Below are 13,735 nucleotides of genomic sequence, written 5' to 3' on the forward strand. Positions count from 1 at the left end.
ATGACCAGCAGTGACCTGATCCACAAGGAGGCAGGTGGGAAAACACAGCTCAGCCGATTTATTCAGTGCTGTTGCCAAGTGGTTTATTACCAACATTTATAAACACAGTTTTGAAAAAGTTACCTGGTGTAATACAAGCACTGGTGCACAGAGGGGCATAATTACATTTAAACTTAAAGTACATTTCTTCTAAGAAGATGGGCGAGAAAGATAGATTTTCTGTGTTAGTTTAAGGGCAGAGGGAAGGATCTAGCATGATCTTGGTCATCCAGATAGGATAGAGGTCATTGGGGCTATTAGTCACTTCTGGTAATGGTTGTGGGAACCTGGGAGAGCTCCTGGCTATACAGACAATGTAAGAGCCATTTTCACTACTACTAGCCACCTCTGGTTCTGGTTGTGGAAGCCTGATATGGCCTGACCTTCTGACCTTACAGAAAATGCAGATCACAGGCTATTAATTACTTCCAATTCCTAACCTTCTGGATGGGAGACAGGTTATCTGTCCTTCCCTTTGAAAGGATAGTCCTGCAAGCTTAACGTTCCTGGTGGTCTGTGGGCACAAGGACCTTTATGCTCCCAACCCCATCAGCTCTCTCTCCATCACTTTCACAGCTGTGGGGGAGATGAACTATTCAGAAGGTCTCCTGTGAGACTCAGCAGGATGCCTCAAACCTCTATCTATCTATCTATCTATCTATCTATCTATCTATCTATCTATCTATCTATCTATCTATCATCTATCTATCTATCTATCATCTATCTATCTATCTTCTATCTATCTATCTATCTATCTATCTTCTATCTATCTATCTATCTATCTATCTATCTATCTATCTATCATCTATTATCTATCTATCTATCTATCTATCTATCTATCTATCTTCTATCTATCTATCTATCTATCTATCTATCTATCTATCCATCATCTATTATCTATCTATCTATCTATCTATCTATCTATCTATCTATCTATCTATCTTGATATAGATATCTTGATCTTTATCAATCTATTCTTTACCCTGCAGAGGAATCTTTGTTTAACCTGCCTCTTTTTGATTACATTCTCTGGCCCACACCCAGACTGGATCTTTCGTGGAAGTACAGGCTGGCCTTGAACTTACTCAACTCGCAGTAAAAGGCAATTCTTTTGCCTTGGCCTTCACATTACTTATTGCAAAACTCTGGCCATTACCTCTTTTCTTCTTGTCTACTTTGAAATAGGAAAGTGGGAACTGAGGACTTTTTTGTCCACATTGGCTTTCCTTATCTGAGACTCTAAGCATAGCTCACCTTGCACTGGCCTGAAACCAGAAGGTCTCAAGACACTGCCAATTACTAGGAATGAGAGAGGCATAAATGGCAAAGCTGTTATCAAGTCATTATCAACCTTATAACTGCATGAGCTTGTTAAAGCATGTGTTTCCAAGAAAGCACCGAGTTTGCCTTCCCAGAACACATTTAAATTTAGCCTCATTTTATAGTGTTTTCTTTGGTTTTGCAACAGACATCAGTTTCAGCCCTTCACAAGGATTTATCTACATAGCCACCGAGTTAGGTTTTGATTCTGTAAGTGTCTTTCCTTATAAAATTGAGTGGGCTTTGATACAGTTTGAATGATAGCAAACTAGAATTTTCTTGCTTTTTAAATCTGTTCAACTCATATCATTTTAAGCAAACACTGATGCTTGAGAAAAATTTGTGAATACTAATGCATGCATATTTAATAGATACAAACCTGAACCTATGAAAAAATTTCATAGTTAATAAATTCTTTCTGTTTATAAAAGACTTTTCCATCCGGCACTGTTCTCTGTTCTACAACAAATGTTTAATGCTGATTGAGGTGGAGGGTCTGCTTTGATCTCCTGAACGAAACCCAACATTTTTTCACAGAAGACAGTCAATTAGCATTTCAATTTTTTTTGTCATGGAAGCAGAAGGGGTTAGTGAAGGCCTAGATGGTTCCTTTTCCATGGATAATGTCCATTAATACCCTTCGGTCTCTCTGCCATTTATGGATGCCAAACATCACAGTCCAGACCTCTGCTTTCTGGAGAATACCACGACCTGCAAATCAGTCACTTATTTTTGTTGATCTCTGTGCTCTCACTGACGCAGAGTTAGGCCCTGGCATCGCGTCAAGGATGCTCAGGTAATGTTTACAGTCAATTGAGGTACAAGAGTTGTTGAAGAGATACAGAGGAGCTGCTTTCCAAGTGTCCTGTCTTATCTTGAAATGAACACCACTGAAGACAATCTTGCGTTTAATCTTGGCTATCCAGATGGTCTATGATCCTTCTGATGGCTACAGAATGGTTGTAGTTGAAGTTTTCAATAGTGTGTGCTCTGAAAGTGACCCGACACAGGATGTGCAGAAAGATAAGCACGTGCTACTGAGCTAAAATGTGTTTGCTATCAAACACTCAGGCGTACCAAGTCACTGTTTGGTTCAGTTGAAAATTGCTTCAGGAGAGATGGTTTGAAATCTGACCCTGGAACAAGAAAAACTTGGCCTGTTCCTCAAAATAGCTTCTCCACCAGGCTATATATATAAAATGTAAGAAATAAGAAAAAAATTAACAAATACCTTTAAAGATTCAGTAAATAGAAATGCAAAGAGGACCTGTAGGGAGAGAAACAAAGCCACTGCAGGTTTTGAGAGTAGCCTGTCAGCTAAAAGCTCTCCAAAATAACCCATATCCTAGAAATTCATTTCATTCAGATCCTAAAACATCCTGCTTATAAATTACTTTTTAAAACAAAGTACAAGAACAATGAACCAATCCTTTCAAATTTTATTTACTTTTGGTGTGTGTGTGCACACATGTGTAGGTCAGAAGACAATTTAATGGAGTCTGTTCTCTCCCTCCACCTTGACTAGGTTCCAGGGATTGAACTCGGGACCTCAGGCTTGTACAGCAACTACTTTACTCTGAGCCATCTTGCCAGCATAGTCACTCTGATAATAATCTTTCAGTAATATTCAAGATTCCAATCATTGCTAAGCTCTACCTAAATCAATGTAAGCAGTAACATTCTGAAGAATTTAAGGTGGTTCATGATGAGACAGCGGAAATTGGAAGAGAAATAATTTCACTGTTTGGCAAAAACAATACTTATTACTTTCAGCAAGTAGGATTTTGAGAATTCTGCAGTTAGAAGGGCTGAGGCACAGGGAGATGATGGTTTGCCAGGCCTACACCTGAGAGCATTGTAGACCCAGGAGTACAACTCAGACCTTCTGATGTGTGGGTCTATAGGCCTTTCTCATTGCCAGTCACAAGCTCCATTGCTTCTAGGAAACAGACATTATCCATTCTTCTATTGAGAAGGTATCTAGGTTGTTTCCAGGTTCCGGCTATTACAAATAATGCTGCTATAAACATAGTTGAAACTTGTTCTTGTGGTAATGTTGAACATCCTTTGGGTATATGCCCAAAAGTGGTATTGCTGGGTCTTGCGGTAGGTTGATTCCCAATTTTCTGAGAACCTCCCATACTGATTTCCAGAGTGGTTGTACAAGTTTATATTCCCACTAGCAATGGAGGAGTGTTCCCCTTACTCCATATCCTTTCCCACATTAGCTGTCATTGGTATTTCTGATCTTCGCCATTCTGGCAGGTATAAGATGGTAATTCAGAATCGTTTTGATTTGCATTTTTATGATGGTTAAGGATATTGAACATTTCCTTAAGTGTCTTTTCTAAGGATAGTGAACATTTCCTTAAGTGTCTTTAAGCCATTTGAAATTCTTCTGTTGAAAATTCTTTGTTTAGATCTGTACCCCATTTCTAATTGAATTATTTGATATTTTGATGTTTAATTTTTTGAGTTCTTTAAATATTTGGGAAATCAACCCTCTGATGTGGGGTTGGTGAAGATCTTTTCCCATTCTGCCATTTTGTCTTGTTGATCATGTCCTTTGCTCTACAGAAGCTTCTCAGTTTCAGGAGGTCCCATTTATTTATTGTTGCTCTCAGCGTCTGTAATCCTGGGGTTATATTTAGGAAGTGGTCCCCTCTGCCCATGCATTGAAGGTTTCTTCCCACGTGGGAAGTTTTACCCTCTCTGAGGAGTGGATTGGGGGTGAGATGGCAGTGGAGGGAAAGGTAGAGGGAGCAGGAGGAGGGGAGGGAGTGGGAAGTGGATTTGGCATGTAAAATGAGAAAAGATAGATTTTTAAAAATAAGTTCGAAAAATTATAGAAAAAAAAAAAACAGATACTCACAGCAAACATGATGGCACCATGGAAAAGGTGTCTGCCAGACAATCTAGTTCACTCCCTGGGTCTCACATGGTAGAAGGAGAGGATTAACTCCTGCAAGCTGTCCTCTGACCTCCACGTGTATGCTGTGGTATTTTCCCCACAAAAATAACTAGCTAACTAAATAACCAAAAATATATAATTTTTAAAAAGAGGTATTGTTACAAAAATAACTCTCTTTGCACAGTTCATAAGGAGACAGTTGTGTATCTATTGACTGTTGTTTATGATAGCTGAAAAATTGGAAACAATTTAAATGTTCTTTGGAAGGACAAAAGATCAAATGGGGTCGGTCTATCCATCTTATCCAACACCATATAACAGTTGATGTAAATACATTCCTGTCCTATGAATTCATATGCATCTATTTGGTTAAGGGAACAAAGGTTGTCCAACATCATATTTTGAGGTCATAAACAAGAAATGGAAAATCTTCTACATAAAACGTCCTTGCGTGCGAATGTGTGCTCTGCCCCACAGATTCGTACTGTCCCCAGCACATTGTCCCAGTTCAAAGAAGCTGCCGATAATGGAAGTTATATTGATGCCTACAAGAAAAAGTTTAAGACTTTTCACGACTGCTTTCCCTATGTGTAATTTTCTGAATCTTGAACCGTTGGTGTCATTTCCTCATGCAGGCCAATTAATGAGAGCACATTTGCTTCCTGTCTCTGATCATTAACTGCTTTTATTTGGGGAGAGAATACGCGGGACATCTTGAATATATACAGACATACAAATATATATTCCTTCCAAATTAGAGGATCCATGATTAATAAATTACATAAAAAGGAAGTCTGCTTTAGTGTATTTTCTGCACCCAATTAGTTAATTAGAATGCAATTTGCTTCTCCGTGCTACAGTTGGATGAGCTGGAGTTGTGGCTTTGAGGGGATGCCCCGGTACTTGCTAGGACAGATTCTGATCTTACAGATGGCTCTGAGAAGGCGATTTCCTTCCTGAAAACAGGCAAATGTGTGATTCAGACCCAGGCTTCTGGCTCAGGATTTGCACACTACAGAGCACATTGCTTCTCATGTGTCACAGACTGAGACCTCATAACCTCACAAGACTGATTAATCAGCCCAGTGATGAAAATGAAACAAAATCATCCCCTAAACTCTCAATACTACTTCCTTGCTATTAGACTTCAGTTTGCCAAATTAATGTCTTTTAAAAGGTGTAGTGTGCGTGCGTGCGCGCATGTGTGTATGAGTTTGTGCACATATGTTTGTGTGCCAATGTCCATGAGTGTACAGGTATATACAGGTACATGTGGAGGCCCGTGGTCAAGTCAAGTCCCATTTCTTTGGTGCTATTTATCTAGCTTTCCCTCTTCCCATTTATTAACTGACAAACAAAACCACCTTGATTTTTTTCAAAATAGGTCCATTTTTTAATACATGCTTCTGCATATCCCTGATAATGTAAGAAAGCAGAGGATTCGATAAAGCTGGAGGGCTTACAGGGAATCCACTTTGATTTTTGTAAAGAAAAGGTGTCTCTCTTTTACCTGGAACTCACTAATTGGGCTAGGCTGGCTAGCCTGTGAGTCTTCAGGATCTGTCTGTCTGTCTTTGCTGTCTCCGTTTCCCGCACAGGTTTTCAGACGTGGGTTCTGGGGACCAAGCTCAGGTACTCTATGCACAGAGTCATTTTTTCTAGCTCTTTTTTTTAAACTGTAGGAATACTTATTTACACATTGATAATATAATTCATGGTCTTTGATGTACACAATAGGTTTCACATTCACTTCAGGTGTGTGTGTGTGTGTGTGTGTATTAGAAGTTTGAAGGTTTTAATAATACCTTGGAAAAGCTTCTTGCTTCCCTTTGGCTTCTGCGTCTCCGTCTGGAAAACAATTGGTACACCCATTACATAATGCATACTGAAGCATTAGCACGCTGGACCCAGTGGGCTATTTAAACACTGAGGGTTCATAATTGTCCTACAGGAGATCTGCAAGATGTGAGTTTAGAGATGCTGATGTTCAGTGGGAAAATCTGTAGCGCTTGGAATGAACTCCCTTGTGAGAATGTCCTGAAAGGCACAGTACCTGCAAACTGTTTTCATCTGTGAAATCTTCTGGTGGTGTGTGTGCGTGTGCATGTGCGTGTGTGCGTGTGTTGGATAGTGACAGACAGTATTAAATTAGAATTTTCAACATTTTTCTCCTATAAAATATGTCCTTTAACTCAAGCCCTTATTTTTGGGATTGTACTAAAGATTTCTGGACATGTCATTAGAAGGAAAAGAAATAAGTAGCTGTGTTCAATTTGGGGGTTGCCCTTATTCACTCATAGGGTCTTTCTATCTTTAAAAATAACTATACATACACACATCTTAAAAGTGGTAAAAATCATTTTTAAAACACAGAAAGAAACCTGAACACTTTGGTAGATCACTTTGATCTCAGTTCTTATATAAATACTATTATTTTTCCATATGAGCCAACCATATACTTGGCTCAGCCGGCCTATTTTTACATTCTGAACGTAGTGATGCAATAAAAAAGAATCACTCTAGGAAATTACTTCCCTTTTATACTGCAGTTCTGGACTTTGACTCTTATGGTTTGTGCGCTTGCTTCCCCAGGGAGCAAAATGATGCTATTTGCTTATTCTGACTTAAAACTATTACCCCATGATTTCTGATCTTGCTAGATAGTATATTAAACAACTTCATCTCTACCTAGATTTTGAGAAAATTCAGCGTTGGATGTGATAGAAGCGAGGATAACAATCTCAGTTGTTCGGCTCTTGCCTTTAGAGCATTCTCTGCTTTGTGTTGGAGTTTGTTGTGGTGTTGCTGTGAACTATTGCAGCCAACTTCCACCCTAGAGATGGCTGTATTTCAGCGATGAGTTTCGGAATAATACTTGTAAACAAGTTTATATTATATTATATCATTAGTAAAGCTTACCGAACATTTTAAGCTCTTTAAGAACATGCATCCATTATTATAATTAATTGCCTAGTGTTTAATTACAACCTGTAATAGAAATGTGAGGCCTTTAAACTATAGCTTGTAAAACTTCTGAACTTAATCAAATTGGATTTCAAGATGCTTATTGTGTTTTTCTGCAAGTTTCAGGTGTCAAATTATCTCTCTCTAGAGATGCTGGTGAAATTCCACCACTGACTGCTCCAATGCACTCTTTACAAAACCCTGAGAATATTTTCCTTCAAACTTGACAACTGTCCACTCTGGGATCCAGATGCGATGCATGCAGTGTGATGGTTCTGTTCTGTGTGATGTGTTCTTTGCACACATGGCCTTTCAAACACTGTCTCCCAGGGTTGGAAACTCTGCCTGGAAATAAAGAGAAATTTTAAAACTTGCCCGAAAATAGGAAACACAATACTTTATAGTTTATGGCCATTTTAAGTTTGAAAAAGCACATTCCAACTTATCATTTGTTTTATTTCTCAAAATTAGTCCTGTAAAGGGAGAAAAAGCATTTAGATAATAGATTGGCTAGCTTGCCTACTAATGCTTAGTTCTCTGAAGGCCTTTAGGAATGTCCATCCTTTTGACATAGCTACAAGATGTGGTCATCTCTCTCCAAAGTTCTCCCTGGAGAGCGGCACAATGAAGTTAAATAGTCGCATAAGATGTAAGTAAGTTTATAATGTGTTTGGCCACATTCATAGCTATTGTTGGCCACAGGCTGGACATAGTGCCTGGCAGTCCAAAGAATTTAAGAATTTCCCTAGGATGACATGGATGGAAATAGTCAGCAGAGGTAGTATCTAAGTGTCTCCTGAGATAGAAAGAAGAGCAAGAAAGGCAGACACTCACAGTGTTGGAGGGAAAGCGCCACTTAGCATCACACAATAGTCCTCTCTACCCATGAAGTAGGGGCTTGGTCTCTAGGAGCACTCAAGAATGCTCAAGGGATGCTTTTGACACCATCACAACCTAGGTTGGAGACCATGTAGAGACGTGCTTCATCGGTGTATAAAAGTGGGATTTAGGGAACGAAAACGACTAAATAGTTCACAGAGAATCATGGCGGCCGGCATGGGGGACAGAACCAGATCTCCTGATGCCACCCCAAAGAGTCTATGATCTTTATGAAGCAATGGTAGCTTTGGAATCTATCTGCTCCCTTCGCTTTCCGTCTGTGCTCAGGAGGTCCCTTTAGGCAGTAGAAAGTTTCCTCTTCAAGACGGATGGAGACCAGCTGGATGAAGTGTGCATCCGCCATTGAATAAGAGCTATCTGCGGCATCACTAGCTAAGGACACCAGGGCCGGGCCAGGCACAGATCACACAGCCGAGACAGAGTCCTGCCTTCCAAGATGAAAACTGGTTCTCTCCCAAGTGCAGGCCTTGTGCGGGACCCAGTGCCGCCTCCCAGAATCCTGCTGTCGGCCTGGGCGCGCTGACACATCCCGAGCTAGCTCAGCAACCGCCAGGCCTGCACCCCGGCGCCCACGGTCTAGGGCGCACGCCCCAGCCTCCGCGTCCCGCACCCCGCCGCCGCGTCGTCACGGCAACCAGGGCGGCGCTAACCCCCAACCCCGCCCGGCCCCGCCCCTCGCGCAGCCCGGGTTCAACATGGAGGAGGCGGCCAACCCGGAAGTGGCGCGGCGGCCGCGCGCCGGGCGCTAGGAGCCGCGGGTCCCCCCAAGCCAGGCCTCGCCCCGTGCCGCCGCCGGGGTCTTCCCCGCGTCCCGATCCAGGACACGGCGGCCGCTTCCGCCCCGCTCGCCCAGGCCTCCGCCGCTCTCGGGGGTGGGAGGAGCCGAGGCGAGGCTGCGCGGGCGGAGGGAGCCAGGCCCCGCGGGCTGCCGACGGTTCGGTTCGTATCAGCCGGGTCGGAGGAGGAGCCGGGCCGCTCGGGGCGGAGGCCGGGCCGCAGGGACGCAGGCCCGGGGACGGTGGCGACGCGAGGCGGCGTCCGGCTGCGCGCGGAGGCCTGGACCGGGCGGGCGGCCGGGCGGGCGGCCAGGTGATGTGGACCCCTGTGCTTCTGCGGGAGAAAGGGACCCCCGCAGCGGCGGCGTCCCCCGGCCGTCCGCGCCGGTCATTTTGACATTAGCCCGTAGGGACCTTGGGGCAGTCCCCCATCCCCAATTCCCTTTAAGCTTGCTGAAGTGCCCTGAAGGATGCAGTGATCTGGGAATCGGGCTCCCTGCGGGAGGGGCACTGCCTGCACTTCTGAACTCTGCAGAGGAAAAAAAAAAAAAAACAAAAACAAAACCAACACCCAAACCGAAAAACGTGACAAAAAAACAAAATCCCAGAATGATGTTGTCCGAGCAAGCCCAAAAGTGGTTTCCAACCCACGTGCAGGTCACAGTGCTCCAAGCTAAAGACCTGAAGCCGAAAGGCAAAAGTGGCACCAATGACACATACACCATAATTCAGTTGGGCAAAGAAAAGTACTCTACATCCGTAGCAGAGAAAACACTGGAGCCGGTCTGGAAGGAGGAGGCCTCCTTTGAGCTGCCTGGGTTGCTTATGCAGGGCAACCCGGAGAAATACATTCTTTTTCTTATAGTGATGCACAGGTCCCTAGTGGGACTGGATAAGTTTTTAGGGCAGGTGGCAATCAATCTCAATGACATCTTTGAAGACAAACAAAGAAGGAAAACAGAGTAAGTTATATAATTTGTCTTGAATGTTGGGCACTTAAATATATGGATGTACTTGTTCTTGAACATAGTATGTTTGAGGCATTGGTCTTTGGAATTGAAATAAGATCCAGTTTTAAGCACTTCTATTTGCATGACTTTGAAGAAAAATACCCTTTGCTATGATATATATATATATATATATATATATATATATGTATATATATATATATATAAAGTAGAGTTATTAGTGATCCGTTATTTTTCTCATTTCTGTGTGAGGTAAGCAGCTCTTCATGGGATATAGTATAGTGGATTTTAAGAAATACTTTTTAATAAGAGGCCTAGAGCATGAACTAGAAAATTAGAAGATTAAATCCTGCATGTAATGGTCTATGGTCTATGTTTGCTGAGCACTGTTAAGAGATAAATTACTAATAAGGGCTGTCAAAAGATAAATTCCTGATTTTAGAACTCTGTATTTCATCATTGTAAACAGTTGGCCTGTATTTTTGCCCCACCAGTTTTCAGGGTCAGTACTTCTTGATAGAGCAGAAAGTTGTTAAAAGGGGGAAAAAGTTTTGGAAGTCTGCACAAACAACTTCAGTCTTGAGCCCACTGACATTTTTTCTCTTTGAATCTGCAGTATAGTGGGGCTATTGTTTACTAAAGAATCAGATCGGCAAGGCTGGTGTGTTTAGACGAATTAACCGCTGTAAGATTGGAGACAGTGATTAAAGTCTGGCGATGCAGTGATTTAATGGCTTCTTCCATGAAAACATGGCTTTTCAAACAGAACTTTGAAGCCTCAGTTAGACAGACTTAAGAAACCAGAGTACACATCAACACCAGGATATGTACTAAGCTGAAACAAGTAGTGTGTTTGGAAAGGTGGGTCTCTTGCTGCATCTTTAATGTAACAGGCTTTCCTGGTCTGAAGACTCACTGAGATGAGTTTGAGGAAAGGAGGGAGGATGGAACTCACTAGAGGACTTCACTTTTCCATTGTTTTCCATTCCTGGTGCAGGTTTATCTACCCTTCAGAGCACCTTTTTACAATGGGAATTTTAAGTTCATGTTGATTTCTTACATTTAAACAATAGTCATCTTTTTTTTTCTTGTAAAACCTGCCAGCAGACTTCACTTAATAGGAATGGTTTTTGTTTCATTTGAATCAAGTCTTTATCTAAGACTTAGTGTATGTAAGGTAAAATACTAGGAATACAAGAAGAACAAAAGGTAAATATTCAACGAGGAGAGGAGAAAAAGTTTAAGTTGTATATTTAATGATTTTAAACTTCTTGATATTTAACAAGTAGCCTTTACTTTCTTCTGAAAGTTTTTTCATCATATTTAAAATGAATAATAACCAAATAATTTGTCCCAAATTGTCAGTTTGGGGGTGATTTAGTATAAGCTCTATAAAGTGTTTTGACTCTGAGCTTTTAAGTATCCACAGCTTCAGATTTCTTAGCATGCTTTAAACAGTAATTTTAATATTAATGATAATATACTACAGACCTCTCAAATGTAAATTCTCCAAATTTAAGTAGGCCCAAGTGTGTATACAAAGATCCTGAGAACGAAATAGCCTTTTACAATTTCTTGTTTTATTTCCATCTTTGGCAGCTCTGCAGTTACAATAAAGTAGACCATGAACAATCTCTAATATTGCAGTCTGTCTATAAAACTAAGGAGAGCTTTTGGAGGGGGATGCTTTGAAATGCTCTCAACAGAGCTGTGATGTCACTGCATCCAAAGGGATTTTCACATGGTATTAAGCCCTTAATATTTTGTGTGGGTGACTAAATGGGAACTGTGTATTTGATGAGGCATCTATATTGGTAATATTTCTAGATTTTTAATATATTTAATAGCTTCCTTTTCCAGCCCAGCTGCACATGTGGCACAGTAAGAGACAGACTTGAGCCACCAGTGTATTAAAAGAAAGGTATTTAATATTCTGCACATTGCTAAATCTTGTCAGCATATTCCCAAGTGCTTTCTGGAAAAGTGGAATGAGTGATGAAGGCTACCAGCTGATTGAGATGTCCCGTGGAACTGCTGGGTGTGACACTTTGTACTTTTTGATAGTGAAAAGACCGTGTTTACACTTTCCAGTTGTGCCATGAGAGGCAAAAAGTATTGTGCTTAAAATTGTTTTAACTTAGTTTTCTACTTTTAATATATTCATATATATATGGGGAAGGGCTTGAGTCAAATCCTTTGAGCAGAGAACTTTTGCATTTGCCTTCTTTTAATAGATGTCTGAGTTGGTTCTGGCATAAGATTTATGGAAATAGCACAATGTTTAATCATAGAATGGGAAACTCGTTGATGCTATTATGAAATATCCATTGATTTTTTAAAAAATAAGCCAAGTTGGTGGTGTCTTTTTTCTTAATGTTCTCAAAAATCAATAATATCAGAGTACCTAGATTTAGTATGAGTTGGACATATGTAGATTTTAGGGTGTGGGTTTGTGTGTGTGTGTGTGTGTATGTGTGTGTGTGTGTCTGCCTGCCTGCCTGCTGCATTGCACCTGCCTCCTGGCCTCTGGCCTCCTTATTGCCAGTCCTGTCCCATTTCTGACCACACAGCACCGATTGCTTGGGAATCATTCCCACATGTGTGGCAGTTTTGGACATGGACCTGTGCCCACTGAAAATTGAACAGAAGCCATATACCATTACAACCCAGCACTCCAGAGGTGGAGAAGAATAGGCATTAATCCAGCAACTCCCAAGTGCTGTGTCTTCATTTGTCCCTTTGAAGCCTGGGAAAACAAACACTATTCTAGGATTCTTGAAGTTCTCATTAAGGTCAGTTTCAAAAACAGAATAGCTAAAGTTACTTGTCAGGCCTGCCCTTTAAATCAGTGTGTTTATCAGAGTTCTTTGCAGGGTTTTGTTTTGTTTGTTGTTGTTTTGTTTCTATAGGGGGAGAAAGGGGAAAAAATCCATTTACACTTGGATTCAAATGCATTGTTTTATTCTTTAAAGCTTGCGTAGGTGTTTAGAGTTTCCCACTAAAACCAAAATGGTGCAAGGCATGCATGTTTGGAGTTGACTCTTACTGATTTTATGAAAATAGTTCTAAAAGTAAAAAGTAGAGTGACGTTTTAGTGTAAAGCAGGCTTTCCTCAAGGAGCTCTCTTGGATGAGAGAAATCCCCCTTTCTGGTTAAATACAGTGTTCCGTAACGTGTGGCAGCCATGTGGTTAACCTTATTAACACGTGCGCTTCATCAAGTAAGAACGAGCTTGTATTTTCTGCAGATGTTTCTCATAGGCTTTAGATGTTTTCCTCATTGGTTTCCATCTGACTTGGGGAAATGGCTTGTCATCCTCCCGGCCTCAGTTTCTTCATCCCCAGATAAGGGTGTTAAAGTAGATAATTCATTTGCTCTTATTTCCAAACGTCTGTGAGTTTTGACCACCTTTTGCCCCCTTCCATTTTGGGGACCATTGATATATTGTCCTTGACTTGGGTTTATCAAATTGTTGTAAACTCCACATACATGCTTTTGTTGCTTGTTTGTGTGTGCGCGGCGAGGTGCATTCTTATAAAGAGTGTTTGCTCATTTTTCACATAGCCTGAGATTTTAGAGTATTTCTCGGGTATCACTCATCAGAAGAATTTCTCAGACTCTTTTCCAGAACTCTAAGTTAATTCCGGGGTGTATAGCTTTGCCTCATTTGGAGGTGTTCTGAGCTCATGCTTGTGTTTGGTGTGTTCCATTCTGCAGGTCATTGCTGCTTTCTTATTCCCAGTCCTGCTCAGATGTTACCATGGTTTAACCTTTTCTTAGTTCAGGGTCTTGGGAGTGCCTTCTGTCATAAACTGTTCTATTGTAAGAAACAGCTTGTTTTGGCATCAGTATGATAT

At 41.2% G+C, this 13,735-nt stretch overlaps 1 protein-coding gene across 3 annotated transcripts in view; it reads left to right on the forward strand.

Moving 5' to 3' along the window:
- Nucleotides 1-8,888: 8,888 nt before the first annotated feature.
- The window catches only part of Rab11fip2 (RAB11 family interacting protein 2), a 37,782-nt gene continuing 32,935 nt past the window's right edge, over nt 8,889-13,735 (forward strand). For all 3 annotated transcript variants that reach the window (XM_050148728.1, XM_050148734.1, XM_050148742.1), the window contains exon 1: nt 8,889-9,872. In XM_050148728.1, coding sequence (XP_050004685.1) covers nt 9,520-9,872 — 353 coding nt within the window. In that variant the 5' untranslated portion in view covers nt 8,889-9,519. The remainder of the gene's footprint in view (nt 9,873-13,735) is intronic.

The sequence above is a fragment of the Alexandromys fortis genome, unplaced genomic scaffold, assembly GCF_014885135.2.
Source record: "Alexandromys fortis isolate MF-2015 unplaced genomic scaffold, M_Fortis_MF-2015_v1.1 scaffold_16, whole genome shotgun sequence".
NCBI lineage: Eukaryota > Metazoa > Chordata > Mammalia > Rodentia > Cricetidae > Alexandromys > Alexandromys fortis.